The sequence below is a fragment of the Meriones unguiculatus genome, chromosome 6 (genome assembly GCF_030254825.1).
Source record: "Meriones unguiculatus strain TT.TT164.6M chromosome 6, Bangor_MerUng_6.1, whole genome shotgun sequence".
Taxonomy (NCBI): domain Eukaryota; kingdom Metazoa; phylum Chordata; class Mammalia; order Rodentia; family Muridae; genus Meriones; species Meriones unguiculatus.
The window spans coordinates 86,110,201-86,131,885 of record NC_083354.1 but is presented as its reverse complement, the minus strand read 5'-3'; the positions used below and the strand labels follow the sequence as shown (position 1 = coordinate 86,131,885).

Sequence of the window (21,685 nt, the reverse complement as noted above, 5' to 3'; positions counted from 1 at the left end):
TTGTGGTAAGTGGTTTATCTCAGCTTTCTTTTCACAGGAACAAAAACTAGCACAGGAACACCAAGTTTCCGAAGATGAATGACAAGAGCCAGTTCAACGGAGCAGAGAGAAAGGAATAGGGCTGTTTATTGTGTGCTATGGGAATATGTTGGCATGAAGTTGGTGTGCATGATAGTTATTCAGGAAGCTTGCCTAGGAACAAGAATGAGTAGGATCTGTACCCTAAAATGGGCGTGAATGCAGAAAAGGGAACAGAGCTTAGCACAGCTTAAAGGGTTCCTCTCATGGTCGGCTGTCTGTTCAGCTCTGCTCTCCTGACCCCTCCCCACCCTCTCTCATGACCAATAGGATATCTTCTCAGCCACCGTTGCTTGTCAGCACGGGCATGATCTCTTGCTCTCAGACTCATCTGCCAGACACCCTCTCATAAACTAGACTCACTCCTCCTTTCTCTTTAAAGTTGTTCACTCTGACGATTCATTTTCATGTTTATGAGTGTTTGCCTATGTATACGTATGTGCCTGTGGGGGCCAGCAGAGGGCATCAGATCCCCTGGACTGGAGCTATAGACAAGCTGTAAGCTTCCAAGTGGGTGCTGGGAACTGAACCACAGTCCTCTGCAAGAGCAACAAGTGCTCTTAAGTGCTGAGCCCTCTCCAGCCCACGAGGCTAGGAAATCATGCCTTACCCAGGCTAAAATGATCCTCTCCTGTACTGCTTAAGCACCATAACGTCCTTTGTTCCTTCCCCAATATATATGAGTTTTGGGTTTGCCACTATAGGGACAGTATCATCCTTGTTTCTGTGTTCTTAGTGAGTGACTAGTAACAGAGGGTAAAACAGACTCAAGTTAGTTGAACTAGTTAGCAAAGAACAAGAGCTGCACTGTGTCACACCACTGTCACAGGAGGCCATATATGATATTATTTTGAGAGAACAACTCAGTTTAGGACTGAGCTACCCTGGTGGGGTCAATGACAAGTGAGGGGACCTGGGAATGACTTGAAACAGCCATAGGTGGAAGACGGTCACAGGAAGCAATCATGAGAGAAAAAGAGCTAAACTCTGATGTGGATAGCTGCTTTGTTATTGAGTTCTTAAGGAAAAACATGTTTTCGCCCTGGCCTTCACCTGGAGTCAGGGATAGGCAGGATGTTTTGCCAAGTCCCTTTTGTTTGTGTGAGAATCACACAGACAGCGGTCAAGGTAAACAAGTTTGATGTCTCCATGAACCCCTCCATTGTACTGAGGGTCCTTTGCTCTGACTATAAAAAGGGACTATGAAATAAACAGGTGAGACAGTTTCTACTGGTAGCCCTCTCAAACTGATCCCATGTGTGTTGGGGTTTTTTGTTTTTCTTTCAATCCTCACTCCCCACCCAGGAACAGTTCAACTCTGATGGAGGGCTCTGGCACTCTGACAAATCAAAGTTGCAGGTGGCATGAGGCTCAACTCAGGCCATGAAGCAGACCGTGACTGGGGGCCTCTCCTTTGGTGCCTAATAGATGAGCCCATTACCTGAGGACAAAGGCACGTCTGATAGCCCTGACCCTGAGGTCAGTAGGGTACGTCAAGAACTGGAGAATTTAGAGGGTCTAGTGGAGTATTTCACCCACTCAACCCACCCTCTCACCCCCAGCACACACACACACAAACACAAGCCCTAGGCTAGAACATGAACCATTCCAGTGTGGTAACTGGAGTTTTAGGAGTGTGTGGTAGCTTGCTCAGCCCACAGACTGCAAAGCCAAGGGTGGAGAGGCTCGTGGTATAGAAAGAGGGAAGATTATTAAGGGAAGTGAGCTCTGGCAAACATCTGGCACTTGCCTGGTGAGGGCTCAGCAAGAGCTGAACAAGGGAACTTTAAAACACCGACAGTGGGCAAGCGGAGTCATGGACCGTGGACAAGAATCTATGCCGCCACATCACCACATCCTAAATATGTATCCCTGTGCCCACACCCCTCGTCAAGAAAACTTCTCTTTGCCGAAGCCGGAGACGGTTACAGAAAACAAGCAAGCGAAACGCAGAGTCATGGCGCCCAGTGCCAACTGGTACACTTCCAACAAAACTCCTGCGCCTAAGGCTCAGGGACCATTGCAGAAGGTGTGGGGGGGGGGTTGTAAGAGGCACAGGGAGCTTCATGTGAGACTGCTTCCCCTAGAAACGCCGCAGAAGTTGAGGCCACAAAGTCTCACCAACAAGGGTACCTAGACATGATCTGAACAAGGACAATACCCACAGACGTGCTGAGGTGTAAAGGAGAGTGCTCATGAGGTCTCAGCCCTAAACAAGAGTCCCCAGGGAAGCGCACACCAGCTGGTTACGTTTTACCAAATGGTCAGCTCTGAAAACACACACGTACAAGTATGTTTTATGGGCTAAGTAGGTTGTGTTTCTACATTTAGGAGTATATTACACATATGAGCACATTTTTTTTAAAAAAAGAGGCCATGAATTTGAAAGGCAGCAAGGGAGTACACAGGAGAAGTCAGAGCAGCGGTTCTCAACCTTCCTAATGCTGTGACCTTTTAATACAGTTCCTCATGTTGTGGTGACGCCAACCATAAAGGCTACCTGGTTACTTTATAACCGTAACTTTATTACTGTTATGAATAGAAATGTAAATATCTGTATTTTCTGATGGTCTTAGGCAATCCCTATGAGAGGGTCATTTGAACCCCCCTTTTCCAGAGGGGTCACAACCCACAAATGGAGAACCACTGGATTCAAGCCATGAAAGGGAAGTGGGGGGAAAAGGTGTAATTATAGTATGATCTCAAAAAATAAAACTATTATATTTTTCTTAAAGAAAAGCAAAGAAGGGCCAGGGAGATGGCCCAGTGGCTGAGGCAAAGCCAGGCCCAGATGCACACATCTGCAACTCCACCCCGCTTCCAGGGAAATCCCCAGGAGCTTAGGGGCCAGCTCACCTGCCCAACACCGCAGCAATGAGAGGCTCTGCTTCAACAAAACAGAAACTGAGGCCTGGCACTTGTGGTAGTCCTCTGAACTCCACAATTGTACATACACACACAGAGACAGGAAGACAGACAGACAGACAGACACACACACACACACACACACACACACACACAGAGGGAGATGATTGAGACATCATGAAGGTGGGTGCACAGAAAGATGGGGAGAATCTCGAGGAGTTGGGAGAGGGTAAAATGATTGAAATATACTGTTTGCAGTTATTTTGTTTTTGCTTTTGTTTTTTTCAAGACAAGGTTTCTCTGAGTAACAGCCTGGCTGTCCTGAAACTTTCTCTGTAGACCAGGCTGGCCTTAAACTCACAGAGATCCACTTGTCTCTGCCTCCCAGTGCTGGGACTAAAGGCATGTGTCACCACATCCAGATGTAAAACATTTTTAATTAAAAAATAATAAATTAAAAAAAGATGGTAGAGCACTTGCTGTGTGTGAGGCCTTAAGTTTAACCCAACACACACACACACACACACACACACACACACACACACACACACACACAAATGGGGACACTGATATAGGATGAGGAGAAGAAACTTTATATATTGCAGGTGTGAATAGAATGAGAAATTTCCAAAATAAAAAATTAGAGAAATACTTTAGTGTTTGGTTTTAGACTTTTTTAAAAGTTACATTCATTTTACTTAAAAAACAAAACAAAATAAAACAAAAAACTATCTTTTCTTGCTCCCAAGTGCCTACTAAAAAGAATTTGTTTGAGCATAAGCTGTGTCCAGGAGAGGGCAGCAGAGTAAAACTTTGACTTAAAGCGTTTCTTAGTGTTTTAACTTTCCTAAAAATTCTTAACAATCTGAGCCCAGGGGGTCCTGCAGAGACTGATGCACCAATGGAGGACCATACACGGAGAGGACCTAAACTCCCTGCTCGGATGTGGCCGATTGGCAGCTCGGTCTCCATGTGGATCTCTGAGTGGGGGGAGCAGGAGCTGCCTCTATCACAAACTCAGTTGACTGCTCTTTGATCACTCACCCGTGGTGATGCAGCCTTGCCAGGCCACGGGGAAAGAGGATCCAGGCAGTCCTGATGAGACTTAACAAGCTATGGGCAGATGGCAACAGTGGAGAACTCCCCCTTTCAGTGGACTAGGGGAAGGGGATAGGAGAAAGAGCGATGGAGGATGGAACTGGGGGGAGGTGAGAGAAGGGGCTTCAATCAGGTTAGATAATGACTAAATTCTGAAGAAAAAAAAATTAAAAAAAAGAAATCTTAAATATTTTTATTTTCTACTCAAAACTACAGCATAAATATATATATATATATATGTACTAATAAGTCCATTTTTACAAACTAGAACCTAGATTTGGTGTTTAGCTACTGCCTAAAGGGACATGCTTATTCCGCTTGTTCTCAACAGGCTGCAGCAAAGGAAAGACTGAGTCCGGATACCTGCTGCCTTCCTGCCAGGGCTCCTGCTCTCAAGACAACTTCACTGCTGGCTTCCAATCATCCACCCATCCCTCCAGTTATCCATCTCTCCATTCATGCAAACTGTCAACCGTTGTTCTTTGGGTTCTGAAGACTATTCCTAACTAGCGGTCTGCTTATAACCCTTTAATGACTGCCCGATGCCTGCTGCTTTCCTGCAAGGGACTCGCTCCACCTAAACCTTGATTTCCCACCATTGTCAACAGAAAGCTCTGCCTTTCTGCCATTTCTCTATGAGCCCTCTGTGTTCTAGCCCATCCCTGAACCTGTGACAGTGACTCTACCCCCTCATTTTCCCTCAGAGCAAGTGAGAACTGCTGCCACCTTCCAGCTGACACTCAAGACTGCTGCAGCCACCTGTGTTCTACACAGTTCTATGAGCAGCATGTACACCACAGTTTTACTAGATTCATGTATTTATTATAATTATGTCCTGGCAGATAAAGTGGCTCAAGGAAGAAGAGGTGTTTGCTAATGTGCATGAAAACTAGCACAGACCATTTTTTTTTCTCATTTTAATGCAGCATTTTAAGTATTTCAGTGTCAAAATAATTAGAGGATCATTCAGGAATACTTTGCAAAAGTTCTGAAGAAAATACTTGTAAATTGAATTCAAGAACACATCATAAACAAGTCAGATTAATTTCAATAATATAAAAATGAGTTGACACATACAAATCAATAAATATAATATAGTGCATAAAATGGAATCAAAGCTGGAAGTCACATGATCACTTCCACGGATGTAGAAAGGCCACTTATGCTCAACACTGTTTCACAATAAAAGCCCTGAAGAAACCAGAAACAAAAGGAACACACCTCGATACAATAGTGGTTATACATAACAAATCAAATTTTTTCCCAGCCAATATTATTAACTGGGGAAACATGTTTTCTCCAATTAGAGATAAGAGAGGGGTGCTCATTATCTCCATTCATTCCATGTGCTGCTTGACATGTCAGACAAGGGAATAAAGCAAGAGAGAAAAAGAAAAGGGACTCAAATAGGAAAGGAAGATGTCTAACTATCCCTATTTGCAGACGGTATGATTCGATGCTTAAAAAATCCTAAAGATTCCACCAGAAAAGTCTTGGATATAATAAAAACATTTAATAAAGTGTCAGGATACATAACATATGTAAATGTTCACATAAAAATCTGTGGCTTCCCTATATACCACTGGTGAATCTGCTAAGAATGACACCAGGAGGGAAAAAAACGCTATTCATAGTAGCTTTGCAAAAACTAAAACATCTAACCTAATCAAAAAGGTGAAAGACATCACAATGAATACCTCAGAACTAAAGAAACATGGGGCTGGAGAGATTGCTCAGTACTTGTTCAGGAGAACCAAGGTTCAACTCCCAGCACTTCTACATGATTGCTCACAGCCACCTGTTCCAGAAGATCCAGTGCTTCCTTCTGACCCTCAAGTACATCAGGCAGGCATAGGTGCACATACATGCATGCAGTCAAACCACTCATACCCAGGAAATAAAATAAAAATTTTAAAACTGAGGAAATAGAAGAAGACATTCGAAGATGAAAGGACTGCCACGCACAGAGATTGGCAAAAGCAACATATAGATTCTATAATATCTCTATAAGGTATTCTATAATAGTCTATCCGAATTTCAATTCTGTGATCCACAGAAGTAGAAAAGAGTCCTAACATCCATTCACAAACAGCAGTTTTCAAACAGCCAAAGCAGTACAAAGCAGAAAGAATAAGGCCAGAGGTAATCTCAGATTATGCTCTACCCCTTATCCCAGATGATACTATAGAGCCACAGTAACAGAGCCAGCAAGGCTTTAGGAGGAAAAAAAAAAATACTGATAAACCAGTGAAACAGAATAGAGGACCTAGGACAACCTGCACAGCTATAGAACCTAATTCTTGAAAACATCAACAATTTCCCATTGCTGGCATGAATGTAAACTGGTGCAGCCACCACAGAAGTTGCTACATGCGTACACATACACACACACCAACACACACACACACACACACACCCCTAACTACCATACGATTCAGTTATGTCTCTCATGACTATGAACCTAAAGTATTGGAAGCATACCACAGAGATACCAGCACATTCATGTTTACCTTAGCATTACTCACGACAGCCATGATAGACCTGTCTAGATGCCCATCGACAGGTGAACGGATAAAGAAAATATGGTATATAACACATTTTATTCAGCCAGAAGAAGAATGAAAGCATGATAAATTGCAGGAAAATGGATAGAACTGAAAAAAAAAATCACAATTTTAAGCAAAATAATCCAGACTCAGAAAGACAAATACCACATATTCTCTTATATGAAGAATCTAGCCACATATATGTAATGTATATTTAAGATAAACATATACATATATATATATGAATTACATGAAAATATAAAAGTGACTATGAAGAGAGACAGCAGGGAAAGTAGGGAGCAATATGGGAGTTAGAAATGTAAAGTACAGAGGCTGGAGAGATGGCTCAGCGGTTAAGAGCACTGTCTGTTCTTCTAGGAGTCCTGAGTTCAATTCCGGGTCCATAGTGTCTCACAACCATCCATAATGTGATCAGATGCCCTCTTTTGGCGTGTAGGTGAACATGTAAATAGTTCACTCATATACAGAAAAATAAATAAATCTTAAAAAGAAGAAATACAAAGAATAGTATATTTTCTCTGATATGTCAAACCTGTATTTAACAATAAATACATATATGATGTGAAAGTAGAAGGTAACCATTTTCAGGGAGGAAGGGTACCATCAAGGCAGAGTGGGAAAAAGAAGAGATGACATTTGGTGGCAGGGTGAATATGAACAAAGTTCAAGCTGTGTGTGTGTGTGTGTGCACATAAATATGAGAATGAAACCCATTCCATTGTGTAGTAACTGAAAATTAATTAAAATTTAAATAGATAGTAACAGAACATTTTCAAACAATTTTATGCTGACAAATCTGACAACAAAACTACAGAAACAGATTTGATTTAAAAAATAAACTTATCCAATGTTACACAATAAAAAAAAAGTTTTGAGCAGCTTTTTTTATCTGTTGAAAAGCTGAACATGGTTTCACGGTGAAATATAAGCACAGACAGTTCTACCAGCAAGTTCCATCTGAAAATTTAAAAAGAAAAAAATGTAGGTGAACACAGCAATAGCATACATAACGAACTGCATGGTCTTAACAAAGAGACCCTCTTAAGTTAGTGGACTTAACTCTTAAGGGTAGGTCAGTACTTGAGAATCCATGCCTCTAATTCACTACTTAACAGAATAATGCAAATAAAACACGTAGTCGGCCATTTAGAAACCATCACAGAAAACATTTGATATGTATCATTTGCTTAATGAAGATTTAAAAAACCCTTAGAAAGTTAAAAAAATTTAAAAAATATACACAAATTACACCTACCAGAAAAGAGCAGTAAGTGTTATGCGGAACATAAAACCTTAGTAGTGGAAGAGCGGAGCATGCACAGAGCTCTCAGATGCAGTTTGCGTTTTTGAGGAAATAACTGGTGAACAGACGTGGGTCAGTCAGCACAGCGCTCTGCTTGCCTGCTTGAAGTCCCAGACTCTATCTCTGATGGCATGGACCTAAAATCCCAGGATTCTGGAGCAAGCGGCAGGAGGGTGGAAATTCAAGTCCGTCCTCAGCTATAAAAGTAGTTGGAGGCCACTTGTGAATACATGGAGACTCTGTCTAACAACAACAACAAAAAAAGTTACTTAAAAATATCTTAAAGAAATTGTGTGATGGCACCTACTTGTAATCCCAAAATATGGGGGGTGGGGGGTAGAAAGAGGTGAGTCAGAAATTTAAGGTCATCCTCCACATCCTCCACTATGCTTGAAACCTTGTTTCAAGAAGGAAGGAAGGAAAAAATGGAATGAATGAGTTGTGGATACCTGTGATATTCCAAGAATTCACTCAAAATACTATGGAACTACAGGAGCATAAAAAGGTATATCAGTGCCCCCAAAATAAAACCTGCAGAAAACCTGTAACTCTGACAACCAATGAGGAGCAATGGCGAGGACCAGGGGTGGTGAAGTTCAGGGTACTTTGGCTATCACAGTTTTATTCTAAGAAGAGTGTTTCCACAAGTTCCTCATTGAACTAAAAATTAATTTCAATACTAGAAGTATAAAAGAGCCAGTGACATATACCCGCTCTAAGTCACACTTCTCCTAGTTCTTAACTGGTTTGGGTTCTTGTAAATGTGTAGATCATGAAAACATTCCGGTCATGTGCCATTCGTTAGTAAAGTCTGGAAAACACATCCTGAAACTGAACCAACTCCAGCGAGGCAGAAGAGTCTGATCTATGCCGTTGCCGAGCGAGTCCAGCAGGAAAGGCTCTCAGGTCTGCCCACAGCGTTAGAGTGAGATAAAGGTGATACGAACACTCTTCCGGTCTCTTTACTCCTCTAGCGTAGAGCACATCAGCTCCAAGGCCACAGACATCTGCCTGAATTTTCGCTAAATCTGAGCCGTTTGCTTTCAACTTCTGGCTGGGATTGTCGTTCACTCTCTGGCAAAGAACAGAGAAGTTAGGCCTCCAGCCTGAAGAAACAGCGGCAGTGCATTCACGCTGTAATAAACACGTGTTGATCCGAAGATAGCCCAGGAGCTCCCATAGGTTGTCCTCCCTGGAACTGAACTTGGCCCAAATCTGCCGTGTGGACACCTGACCTGTTGATGCACGTGGGTGCTGCCTGTGTGCACTATGACTCTACATACCAAAACTGGACATCCAACACAAGATTACAGACACGTCTCTCTCATAAACACATGTGCAAAACTTCTTTAAAATCCTTATCGAAAGAATCTGTAATATGAAATGACAGGAAGCTTAATGGTCACTTGGAGACGGGGAGTAAGAACAAATGGGAACGGTTAAAGGAAAGTGCCTACGAGGTTTGGAAAATGATGGATATAATTGCAATCTTGATTTTGATTAATACAGGTAAAGACTTATCAAACTGTTCACTTAAGTGTGTGCAGTTTATCATGTACCAATGATATACCATATATTATACCTCCTTCAGAAAACATTTTGTCCAGTAGTTTTGCCTTTGGGTGTTTAGGAGAATGAAGTGGACACAGGGCTATTGGTTCGTATGTCTGTGTATTCATGTTTCGCCTCAGTTACTTGGTGGGTAAGAACACTTGCACTTGAAGAGAGCCAGGAGGCCAGGATTCAGTTCCCAGCATCCACCAAGGTAGCTCATAACCATTTATCACTCCAGTTCCAGGGGATCTGGTGTCGCCTGACAACCGCGGGCACTCGGTGTACATATACACACGCAGGCAAATAACTAGTACACATGAACTAAATCAATGTTGTTGTTGTTTTTTTACTTTTTGAGTGGGTTCGCTCCCTCTTGGAAGCGCCTGACGTCCAGTATAGGGTGGAAACTGGTTCCGGAAGGGGCCGGCTGGGTGGAGGTGATGAGAGAGTAGGGGCTGAGCAGAGGTAACGGGAAGCACGGCCTGCAGGTGCTAGACAGGCAGCAGGAACAAGCCTGGGAGGCCTGGTGAGCGGGACAGCGCCATCCGGGCCCTCCCGGGCGGGCTGGAGCCTTCGACCCGCCTCTCCCCACCCTCCTCGTCGCCGCCCCACGGAGCAGCCCGCAGGCTGTGTGTCGGCGGCGGCGCCGCTCCGCTCCCGGATAGTGCTGCACCGAGACCACAACCTGGGATGGCAGGGCGGAACGGCGGGACCCCACGGCTCCCCGCGGCCCTCGGTGATGCCGAAGCTCCTGGGCCAAGCTGGTCCGCTGCGGGAGCCGTGGAGGCGGAGTCTGAAGTGGGCGGAGCCTGGGGAAGCCGGGCGGAGGTGAGCGGGCGAGGGGCGGGGCCTGAAGTGGGTGGAGCCTGGGCGGGGCCAAAGTCCTGAGGAGGGCGGGCCTGGGAGGAGCCTGTAGTGGGTGGAGCCCAAAGTAGGCGGATCCCGGAGCCGGAGGGTGGTCGGGGAGGTTGGGGCTACCCGCTATCACGGGGGCGGGACCTGTGGTCCCCTTCCCAGAGTGCGCCGCGCGGCCGGGCCCCACACTAGCTTTTCATCCCCTCTCGGTCCGCCCTTGCAAGGGTGCTGCAGCGGAGCGAGTAGAAACTCACAAAGCGGGGGTCTCGCCTTATGTCAGGCGGGTCGCAGGCAGGTGCTCCCTCAGAGAGAGCTAAGGTTCGCTCCGCACAAGGACGTGTCTCCCAGATCGGCTTAGAGCGCTTCACAGGACTCCTGCACGGAAACGAGCGGAGAGTTCACGGCCCCGGGTGGGTCGCCGCCCGCCTGTCACTGCCCGCATTTCAGAAAAACCGAGGCACCGCAGCGCTTTCCTGAAGCTTCAGGCCGTGCAGACGAAAAGTGATACAGTCAAAGCAGTTACCCCTCCCGGGAAAGAAGACGACAAGGGATGGGAAGTTGGGTTAGGTTTGCCTTTGGAAAGAACACGCCTGTGAGAACGTCTAGTGTTTGAGGATCCTTATTATATGGAAGTACTCAACTGTTGAATGTTTTGAGGGAAAGCTGAAGTACAGTTCTGCTTCTCACCCTTCCATCTGGAGTTTTAGTACCTTGGGCAAGTTCCCTTAGCATGTCCGTGCCTCAGTTTCTTTGCATAAACGCAATAAAGTTTATTCTCAATAGCATCGTGAACGCGTGGAACAGAATAAAGCCTTTTCCTAAATACTGGCTACTGGTGTGTGCGTTGCTAGGAGTTGGTAGCTTCCAGCTTTCCCAAATAATTGCTTTCTCTCTCAGTTTCTATTAGTCTTAGTTTTATGCCCTCGCAGTATCTGAGAATGGCCTAGTTCATTAAGCCCAAACGCCAGAGAGCATCAAGAACATCTAGCCGAATGATGGGGCAGTAAACGGAAACTTTCCCGTATTTTGGATTCTGATACATCCCAGAGGAATCCAAAGATAACATATCTCAGGTGAAGATGCACTAGGAACATTACTGAAGATTTCTAAGGCTCTATTTAAAAAAAAAAAAAAAAAATAGACCGCAGTAAACAATCAGATCTCTTGACTTTGCCTCCAACCTTTTGAATTAAAATATCAACATCACTGGAAGTTGAGCACCAAAGGGTAAAACTGCTCCAAAATAGACATCAACAACAAAATATCTTTAAGCCAGAACACATTTTTTTTTTAAGACCTTGGTTTTCAAAGTTGTCTGAGCAACTCATTGATTTCTGCTGGAAGAGGTGTCTGTCTGGTCACTGAAGGATTGCTACCAAAGGAGCAGTGGCGCCTGTGTCTCTTGGTAACAGCTCAGCACTGCCAACATTTTCTTATATATCCATACAGTTCAACAAAATGTCTAGCCCAGAGTAACGGTTTGAATTTGAAGCTGTGCACCCAGCACTCAGGGAGGCAGAAGCAGGTGGATCTCTGTGAGTTTGAGGGTAGCCTGGTCTACAAGGTGAGTCCAAGACAGCCAGCACCACACAGAGAAACCCTGTCTCAAAAAACAAACAAACAAACAAAAAACAAAAAGACAAAACAAAGGGGGAGGGAGAGGTTTGAACTTGAAACCCAAGTTTCCATAAGTTTTTAAAAACTGTAAATTCATAATTAACCATATGAATTGTTATATGTTGAAAAGTATGCTACAATGTTTGATGGGATAATAGCATTTTTAAGGCCATCTTTTTGGTCATGAGACTCCAATAAATATTCATTTTCTCCTTTTTGCCCGTAAAAGAAAAAACAGCCCTTAAGGTCAGATTCATCTGTTCTCATTTAAGTCCACATTAGCCATTAACAAAATGCACTCTTAAAAGCACTCTCCAGTGGATATCAAATCATAGACGAAACCGGCTCCCTGCTTCATCCTCCGCCAGGAAGGAACTCTGGAAAGGGAGATGTCCCTCAAAACATGACGGTCTAGACTGGAAATTAACGGTTTGAAAGGGTGAAAGAACACATATAAAAGTGTCATAATAAGGGCTGGAGAGATGGCTCGGTGGTTAAGAGCGCTATGTTCTCTTCTAGAAGTCCTGAGTTCAATTCCCAGCAACCACATTCACAACCATGTGGGGTCTGATGCCCTCTTCTGGCATGCAGGTGTACATGCAGACAGAACACTCACATAAAATAAATAAATCTTTAAAAAAAAAAAAGTGTCATAATAAACCCATTCTTTTGCGCAATTAATATACACATCTTTAAAGATTAAGCCATCTTTAAAGATTAAGGGATTAAAACATACTCTTCTTAGGTTTAAATTTAAAATATCAGGATATTTTGGTTTTACATGTTGCTATGTCTTTGCCTTGTTGTATGACAGGTATAGTATGTCAGAAGGATGAGCCAATCTTTTCCCAGTCCATTGGAAATTCATTTATTTTTAGATGCTTGGATGGGATACTCATTGATGGAAATAAAAGAAGGAATATAAAAAATTGTATTCAGGGAATTAATGTCCTTCTTCAAACCTAATTATAGGCCGTAGAGCCACACTTGTCATAATGATTGTGGCTTAACCATTTATAAATAAAACCCATTTCAGTGGCTGCTATGTGACAGTGTAGTTGCCTGGTGGGTAGACAATAAAGCTTTTTGAAAAGAAATCGCAGTTGTAGGGTTCATTTTGTGTTATTGGATCCTACTTTAATACAGAGACACTCTCTCAGCCATTGCTTTCAACCCTTTCAGATCTTGCAGTGGAGAGAGCAACTTGGCCCTTTAAGAATGAGCGACAGTATACACAGTTAGTGTCAGAAATTCACAGTAGGTCAACAGTTGTTCAAACAGTAAGTGGGCATGCTTGGGCTTTTGGCACGAGGTTCTTCGCCATGTGACTGGGTCCAAAGGCAGCTGAGTAACAGTAAGCAGCTGTAAGTTGTTGAGAAAAGGTATCTTTAGATCATCATTATTTTAAAAACTTTAAATGACCCATGAGTGGTTTATCAGTGTTATAACATAGCCGCACACATTAATCACTAGGCTAGTATCCCCTCTCTGCTTCTAAGTTGTGAATCATCCATTTATTGGCTTGGTTTTCCCGCAGGCAAAAGCCTGACCACCTGACTATAGTTAGAATAGGAGGTCTGACTCCTTTTCTAAACCAAATGACTGTTTGGAACTCTTAGCTCCTGATATGATGCCAAGCATGGTAGTGTATGGCTGTTATTCCATCACTGGGAAGGCTGAGGCAGGAGGATCAAGGCCAACATGGGCTATGTAACAAGACCCTGTCTCAAACAAACAAGTAAAAATAAAACATATGTGTTTACTACCTAGATCTATGCATAAGCTAAGTACTTACAACTTTACATTTTTATCTTGCTACATATTAGTAGTCTTTGAAGATGTTCCAATCGTTTGGCAAAGCCATACATGAAGCATTATAGTTCAACAGTGTTTTTTATTCTCACGCTGTGTTGTGGCTATTTTCTCTAAAATGATGTGCCTCTTCCTAGACCAGAGCCATTAATGTCTGTTATCAGGAATTTGATGTGCCTGCAGTTTCCCCAGAGTACTGGAGCAAATCTCCCAAACATTGCCTACAGCTGCAACAAAGGTCTGTCTTTTAAATCAGCATGTCTGGTCCTCTGTGTTACACTACACTTAAAGAATGAGATTTCTAAGAAAAAAAAATCTTTATAAAATTTGGAGCCTGTTTTTCTTTTTAGTAAAAGATGGACAAGAGGTGCTTCCGGGACAGAGCGCTTGTTTGGCATATCCGAGACTCCAGACTCGATTCCTGGAGTTGTTTAAAAAATACATTAAATTTTCTAAATAGCTCATTCTAAGTGTTTGGGGGTTTGTTTGTTTGTTGGTCACCTCTGTGAGTTCCACCTACCGAGCAAATGTTTTTAGACCTAACTGAAGAAGGATTTTTGTGTGTGTTTGTTAATGTCATATATAGTCCCTAATTTCAAAATAAAAGCTATTTGCTTCATTATAATTTCAAATTTAAACACAATTCCAATTTTTAATTGGTTGTCATAATGGTTTATTAAAACTATTTGAACTTATTTCAGGTTTTTTTTTTTAATTTTTATTTTATACCTCTATAGTTGTCTGTGAACTTTTAAACAAGCATTAGCAATTCTTTAAGATTTTATTTTGTGTGTGTGTGTGCACACACACACAAGCTCCCAGCGGAGACCAGCAGGGGCTCAGGTGATTTGAAGCTGAACTGGATGGCAGCTATGTGTCACCTTAACAATGTGCCTAACACGCTCGTTTTTGTTTGTTTTGTTTTTCGAGACAGAATTTCTCTGTGTAGCCCTGCCTGTCTTGGACTCACTTTGTAGACCAGGCTGTCCTCGAATATAGAGAGATCCACCTGCCTCTGTCTCCCAGAGTGCTGGGATCACAGGCGTGCACCACCACGCCCAGCCAAAACTAGTCTCTTGAGTAGCAAAATGCTCTTAACTGCTGAGCTCTCATTCTTATAGTACTATTGTTACTGCATACAAACCTCAGTAAAAGTTTTGTTTTTGTTTTTGTTTTTACAGAATAAAGGAAAACAAAACTACCATGTTGCCATGAGTAAACTGATGTATAATTTACCTTTGTTTGGGTGGGGGGGGTGGTTTGAGGCAGGATTTCTCTGTGTAGTCTTGGCTGTCCTGGACTCACTTTGTAGACCAGGTTGGCCTAGAACTCAGTGATTCGCCTGCCTCTAGCTCCCTGAATGCTGGCATTACAGGTGTGCGACACCATACCCAGCTATGCACAGAATTTACAAATTGTTCATGGGGTCATTCTCCTTCTTCTGTTCACTGAACATATCTACGTCAGGGGTGGGGATGATAAAAATGAATGCAAGATTGTTTTAGCCTGAGGACGCTATTAAAGGACGAGGCTGGTGGCTCCTGTTTCTCTGGAGAGGGCTTCCGTGGGCGATGCTGACCTTCCCCCACCGACTGGAGGAGAGCGCCTTTGGAGAAGGAGATGCCCTTGGCTCACACCCTCCGTTCTCTGAGGGCGCTGCTTGGTGCAGAGATGCCAGCCCAGGTGTGGACCAAACAACTGCACTTTGAGGCTGAGTGCTATCAAACTAGCCCTGCTGTACGCAGTCCTGGCGCCGCCTGTCCCAGAGCTTTATTCATAATGGTTTCTTTGATCCAGCCACCTGACTCCTCCAGCTCCAACTCATTTTCAAGCTTAGACAGGATGACATCATTTACTTAGGCCCTCGGTCCTCAGGGAGACTGCAGGATCAGGTTTTGACCACTGTCACAGCGCTGCCATGGCTTTGTTTGCCTGCTTATTGCAATTTTAGTGGCTTCCCAATTGGCTTCTCTTTCCATTCTTGCCCCTTACAGAATGTATCACCAAGGGGTTTTGTTTTGGTTGGTTGGCTGGTTTTGAGATAGGGTTTGTGTGTATAATTTACAAATTGTTCCAACTGGATATAGGACATCCCCTCCTCCTCCGTGGTCACTGGACAGTTCTACGCCAAGGGAAGCAATGAAACGAAATGCAAGAGACTTAGTGTGGGAATGCCTCTTCCTGTCTCGTGTTTCTATGGAAGAGGTGTCCTGGCTGCCGAGATCCCTCTGCCTCAGTGCTGGGATTAAAGGTGTACATCGCCACACGTGGCCAAGCCACACCCTTACTTAAAACCCTGGAGCAGAGGTGAGCTGTGACTTCCCATCTCTCATGCCTACCCTGGCCACCGCTTGAGCCTGCCTCAGTTTCTCTACCTGCAGATACCTAGGAGCTTGTCCCCCTGAGGCTTGACTGCGTCCCCATTTCCTCCACAGCACTTAAGACTTACGTTCTGAGCTTATGCTGCAGTGTGACTAGGAATGGACACCGGGAACTCCTTTGAGCCAGTATGTTCCTAGAAGTCACTAAAGACTTTCCTGCTTCCATAGGCTCCTCCCTCCCCCAAAGCCTGAAGAACAGTGCAGCTCTCCCAGCGTGCCTAGCTGTAGGATACCCATGGAACTTCTGTGCTTGTCTCCGCATGGACATTTCACGGGAAGGCACTGCGGCGTTTGGCAGTAGAGGGATGTGGTTCTAGCCAAGCAGCGAAAGCAAAAGTTTTTTAAGGTTTTTACTCTTTATCTTGCTGTGTGTAACTCTGGATAGCATGTGTGGTTGGGATACTAAAATGGGAACTCAGAATGCTGGGATTTAAGCTAAGATCTTCCACTTGAAGAGATGAAGGCTTAGGAAAGATATGACCAGAGGCAATGGGATTATGACAATTATAAATGAGTAACTGATCACCGATACCAGCCTGTTAAGTATTAAAGTTTGATCCTATTTCCGCTCTCTGTCTACAGCCGGAACAGATATTCAGTAACTGTCTCCTAAACTAAATGAGAATCCTCACTTCAGGAACTGTTAACAGTTATTACAGATCAAAAACCAGTACAGAAGGCTTAAGAAAACCATGTTGTCCCTCAAGCTGAATATCTACATATCTGGTATAGCTTAAGATTGGTTTTAATTTTTTTGGTAAGTAGTCACACAAACCAAGAAAAACGGATTTCCAGATTTTTATTTCTGGAACTGTACACCAGGTATTAAAGTACAACAAATACAAAATAATGCTCAAAAAATCAGTGTTTATGTACAAATATTAAAATCAATGCAACAATAGCAACTTCCTCTTGAACATTGGATACTAAAACTTGTTCTGATTGTCACTAATTTATCTCATACTCACAGGGTACTTATTTCAAACTGGGACAATTGGAATCACTGGTCATCTAAGAGGAATATTAATATCTACCATATTTAACAATAAAACTAATAGTTTCCCTCCTTTTAGTGAAAAAATTAGGAACTTTTTAAAAAACATAGTAATGTCAATATTTTATAAATTATTTCAATTTCCATTCGTAGACAATGTGCTTTGAAACTCTGGGCAAACAATCTCCTTGGTGGTTGGGTTTGTTAGTTTACATTCAAAGTTGAGATATTTACTAGACTTTGGTTAAATTAAATAGTACTACTACTCTATTAGGTCTGATCTCAAATATTTAAGACTTTCAATTTTAAAAATTAAAAAGGAAACAATTGCACAATTCTTTGACCTAATTGTACAGATTTTAGTATTTTTTAAACAGTATTCTACATCCTTCAAGTAAATTCAGCAGTTGACCGTGACAAGAGGAAAACTAAACATTTAGAAAGCGAGCATGAGCAAGGCGAAGCACAACTAACAAAAGTAAAGTATTGCTCTAGTCACAGCACCAGTTACTCCTTGGAGTGAGTCCACGTCCTCTGCGGGTTCCCTGGACACAAAGGACGGATCAGCCGACACTGCAACTGCTCACCATGAATTTTTGGTTTGTTCATATGAAAATATTGCGGCAAATGAAAAAAAACAAAGAATTTATCACAGTTTGCTATAAGAATTGTGCTTAACACGTGATAATAAAGGCATTGTTTTTCTTCAGACGATTGCAAATCAGGTATTTTTTTATGCTTTCACACTCAATTCTTTTAATAAACAGTAACAAATTCTCTGTTAAGATGTTTAAATGGAGACAAAAAAATAAGTCCAGCTGTTGAAAGAAAATTCAATAAATAGCTATTTTACATGAATAAAGTCATAGTGGTACAATTTATGAATGTCACATCAAGCATGCACAAAAATGGTATTATACATGGCAGGAGTAGTCAGAAAATATTCAATTAGATCTAAAAAGATATGAAGAATTTACACATATATACAAAAATCTTGCAAATTATTGCCTCATTTTAACAAGGAATCAAAAGTAAACGTTACCAGCTAGGTAGCACTCACTAAGAGGCTAAAATCCGGTTAGCATTTAAAAATCTGTTAAACTAGCTGCAATTTATTTTTCTCTCATATCATTTCTGGATTTTGGTCAAAAATCTATTTAAATAACTAAAGTGTCCATTCAACTTGCTGATAATCAAAACTCTAGATAAGAAACACTGTTTCCATCTTGTATCAAGACCCCAGCAATGCATAGATAAACTGGATAGATCACTGCATCAGCTAACAAGAATGGGCATGTTCATTTAAGTGCAACTGGTATTAGCATTCAGTCATCTTTGTGTAAATTACTTATACAGACCAGCCACTGTAAACCCAGAGTGAAAATTATAACAATGGAAGAGTATGCCCAGTATCCTCCTACATTAAAGAAATGTATACTGAGGGGAACAAAAGAAGTAAGTTTCTAAGTTTAGCACAACACAGCAATAAGAAGCTAATCACTGGATAAAAGTATCAGAAAGCAACACAGAGCCCAGGCTACCCATTATTCACTGTGTGCACATAGGAATACTAGATTTAAGATGTATAAGTTAGAGACTGATTTTAAGTTATTAATTTAACTACCCTTTGTCCTCTGTGCTAAACTAAATTTTACAGTTAATGTGCTACTGCGTAAACACTTCAAAGCAATCTTCATTTAAATGCTGCAAAGAAAAACAATACACATCATCCAAAACTAAGGATGTCATTGCAGTTCACAGTTTGTGTAATAAATACCCTCCCTTCCATCACTAAGACACTACATCCTACCTACTCGGCACAACCTTGAAGCGACTTACAACCAGCAACACAGTCAAATGTTTAAGGTTTTTTGCAAAGCAACACAACTCAAAAGAAAAATCAAAATTTTTAATTAAGACGGTGCAAAAAGTAATTGCTTTAACTGTACTATAAAAGCAAGCTTATTATGTCCTAATACTGTATAGTCTGATTCACCTTAAAACTTAAAGGAGTATGTCTAATAAAGCAAAAATGGTCAAAGCTTGACAATGGCTTCTTATTCACATTTGCAATAAAGTAAAACCATGTTTGAGATGCTTGTGAGCGTCGTCTGTCGCTTTAGAACTTACAGGTGGTAACGTACCATCCTATTTCAGACAGAAACTCAGATTTTCTTGCCAACTATTCCAGCTAAACAAGATAGCGTAAATACTCTTCAAGGTTCTGCGCTGCGCACACCATCCAGAAGTCTCTCTTAAGAACTGACACTTTGAACTGCAGTGCTCCAAACTTAAGAGGTGTCCCAAAACGTAAACCACTGAGCGCCAACTTCCTGGGCTTTGTAGACTGTGTTTCTGCAAGTCACTTGCCTCGGAATAAACTAAATTATCAGTGACCAGTATGATTTTTAATATTACAATCTTGACAATGGTGGACAAAAACCCCATATGAATACATCTTCAAATGCCTATTTTTTAGTCAAAAAAAAAAAAAAAAAAAACCCAAACCAAAAAACAAAAACTTTTTTTTTTTTTTTACACAGAAGTCTCCCGGCAGTAAAATGACTAATTCTGTGTAAGGTAGCCCTGGTCTAGAATTTTGAAACAGGATCCAAGCAATCTTCATCATTTACACACAGTTCCTTGTGCTGGCTTCCAGACAGATGGCCTTGCTGTTCTGTAAACTGAAGCGCTCTAGCTGAACAACATGAGAGAAGTTCCCATTTTTAAAATCTTTGCATGTTTGTGCAGTTCAAAGAAACCTACCCCTGCTTTTATTAATAAAGAAAACAAAATAAAAAAAATGCTACATTGAGCAGGGATTGGGGGTTGGTACCTGTAAACATTGTTATTCCACTGCATCCATTACGGCAAAAGGAATCTACATGGAGAGAAGCCACACAGCCGTTCAGAACATCTGTGCTGGTTTTGAGCTGGCGGCCTCTGTCTACAGGTTTCTAAACTGGGGGTAAGGGCAATGGGAACAGAAAAGAAGGAGGAAGTGGGAAGAGGTATTAGGGATGAGGAAGAGAAGCAGAGCTTAAAGCTGCACCACAGAGTTCAATCTGAGTTCCCAACTCTGCTGATCATAGTTCATTTCCACATTTATGGATTGAAAAATGAAAATACTCTTGATAAATCAAGATATAGTTCTATACATACTGACATCACTGATGTCATAGTGAAAAAGGTTCAAACTTCCAGTGAAAGACTAAGCAAACCTGATAGCTCCCCTCAAGTTACTGGTACTGCACACCCATTGTCCCTGGGCTTCTCCCTCACGTCACTCTGAATGAAGGGCAGCGTGCTGGTGCAGAGTGTGGGCACTGATGAATCCATTTGTTTCGTTGGCAGACAAACTGCCAAAGTCAGCCACAGAGACAGCCATTTTGGCACTGGTGATGTGATGTGTATGATTTTCAAAGTCTACACCCAAGTTATTTACAGACACCTCATTCATAAAGGATTCAGGGACAGCAATGCCCATTTTCAATCTCTTTGCTGGTCTTTCCGATTCTTCGCTGCACATAGGGTTTAGCTCTGAGTGATAAAATCCAGTCTCAAATAAATTAAAGCAATCACTTTCGCCATTGCTGGGCAGGGTGAGCAGCTCTTCTGTTACGGCAGGCACATGACTGACTTGTCCACGGGGTGTGTTTCCCAGCGGAGGAAAGCTATCATCCAGACAATTCACATCTGTGCGGTTGCAGACAGTTGCTACACTGTTGGTCAAAGCTAAAAAGAAACAAAAAGTAGTTAAGTAAGCATCACTTGATGTGTAACAGACAACCGGCTTGCCCCTGCTAAGCCCAGCAGGCTCATCTCACCTGTCAAGTCACTGGCAGTGAAGGAGCTAAGGATGTTCAGTGGCTGATCAGGAATGGGCTCGGGCCGGTTAGAAGTTAAGGCTGAGGAGCTGACTGTACCACCCAGAGATTCTGTTTCATCTACAAGACGATCCATATAGTCCCTGAAAACACACCAATAATCTCTACTGTGTATCAGGGTTAAACACAATGATCTATCTCTCAAGGTAAGCCCACTACACTTACGTAACTCCAGGGTGATGGTTATAGCGTTTCTTTCCAAATTTTGTCTGTTGAGCAAAGTAATCATAGCGTTCTGATTTCTTCCACATGTAGTAGAAGGCTACACACTCAGCAACGGTTCTAGATCTCACCTAGTAAAGAAAGGCAGACATTACAAACTGACGCTCCCAATTCCATTTTTAGCAAGACCCTGGACAAAGAAGCTAGAACCACAGGGCTTTTCTTACATAATTCTGAAATTCTAAATGTCTCTGTCAGTGACATGTCTTTACATGTAATAATGAGCAGATTTCAAAAGTGCAAGGCTGCTCAAAAGCAAAACACATATACACAGACTATTTTGTATGTTTACTAAAATCCTCAAACAACTGTCATTGAACTCTCACTACGACTGTTGCAGGGATTTGACAACTTCCAAGGATGGGTCCGTGAATTGTTTTCCTTGGGATCTACTAGTTCTCCAAATGATGGGCAGGTAAACTAGGGAGAAGCAATATAGCCTTTACTAACTA

At 42.3% G+C, this 21,685-nt stretch overlaps 2 protein-coding genes across 3 annotated transcripts in view; one reads left to right on the top strand and one right to left on the bottom strand.

The window, feature by feature from the left end:
* Positions 1–11,357: 11,357 nt before the first annotated feature.
* On the top strand, positions 11,358–12,903 carry Setd9 (SET domain containing 9; the record flags this gene model as incomplete). The annotated part of the gene is given in 5 exon segments (XM_060386152.1): positions 11,358–11,382; positions 11,385–11,458; positions 11,461–11,613; positions 11,615–11,792; positions 12,752–12,903. Coding segments are annotated over 5 exon segments (582 nt in total), but the record flags the coding sequence as incomplete, so codon positions are not given.
* A 4,010-nt stretch (positions 12,904–16,913) lies between these two features.
* The window catches only part of Mier3 (MIER family member 3), a 28,709-nt gene continuing 23,937 nt past the window's right edge, over positions 16,914–21,685 (bottom strand). For both annotated transcript variants that reach the window (XM_021633613.2, XM_060385713.1), the window contains exons 11-13: positions 21,177–21,304; positions 20,952–21,094; positions 16,914–20,859 (exon numbers count right to left, since the gene is read on the bottom strand). In XM_021633613.2, the coding sequence (XP_021489288.1) occupies positions 20,408–20,859; positions 20,952–21,094; positions 21,177–21,304 (723 nt within the window). In that variant the 3' untranslated portion in view covers positions 16,914–20,407. The remainder of the gene's footprint in view (positions 20,860–20,951; positions 21,095–21,176; positions 21,305–21,685) is intronic.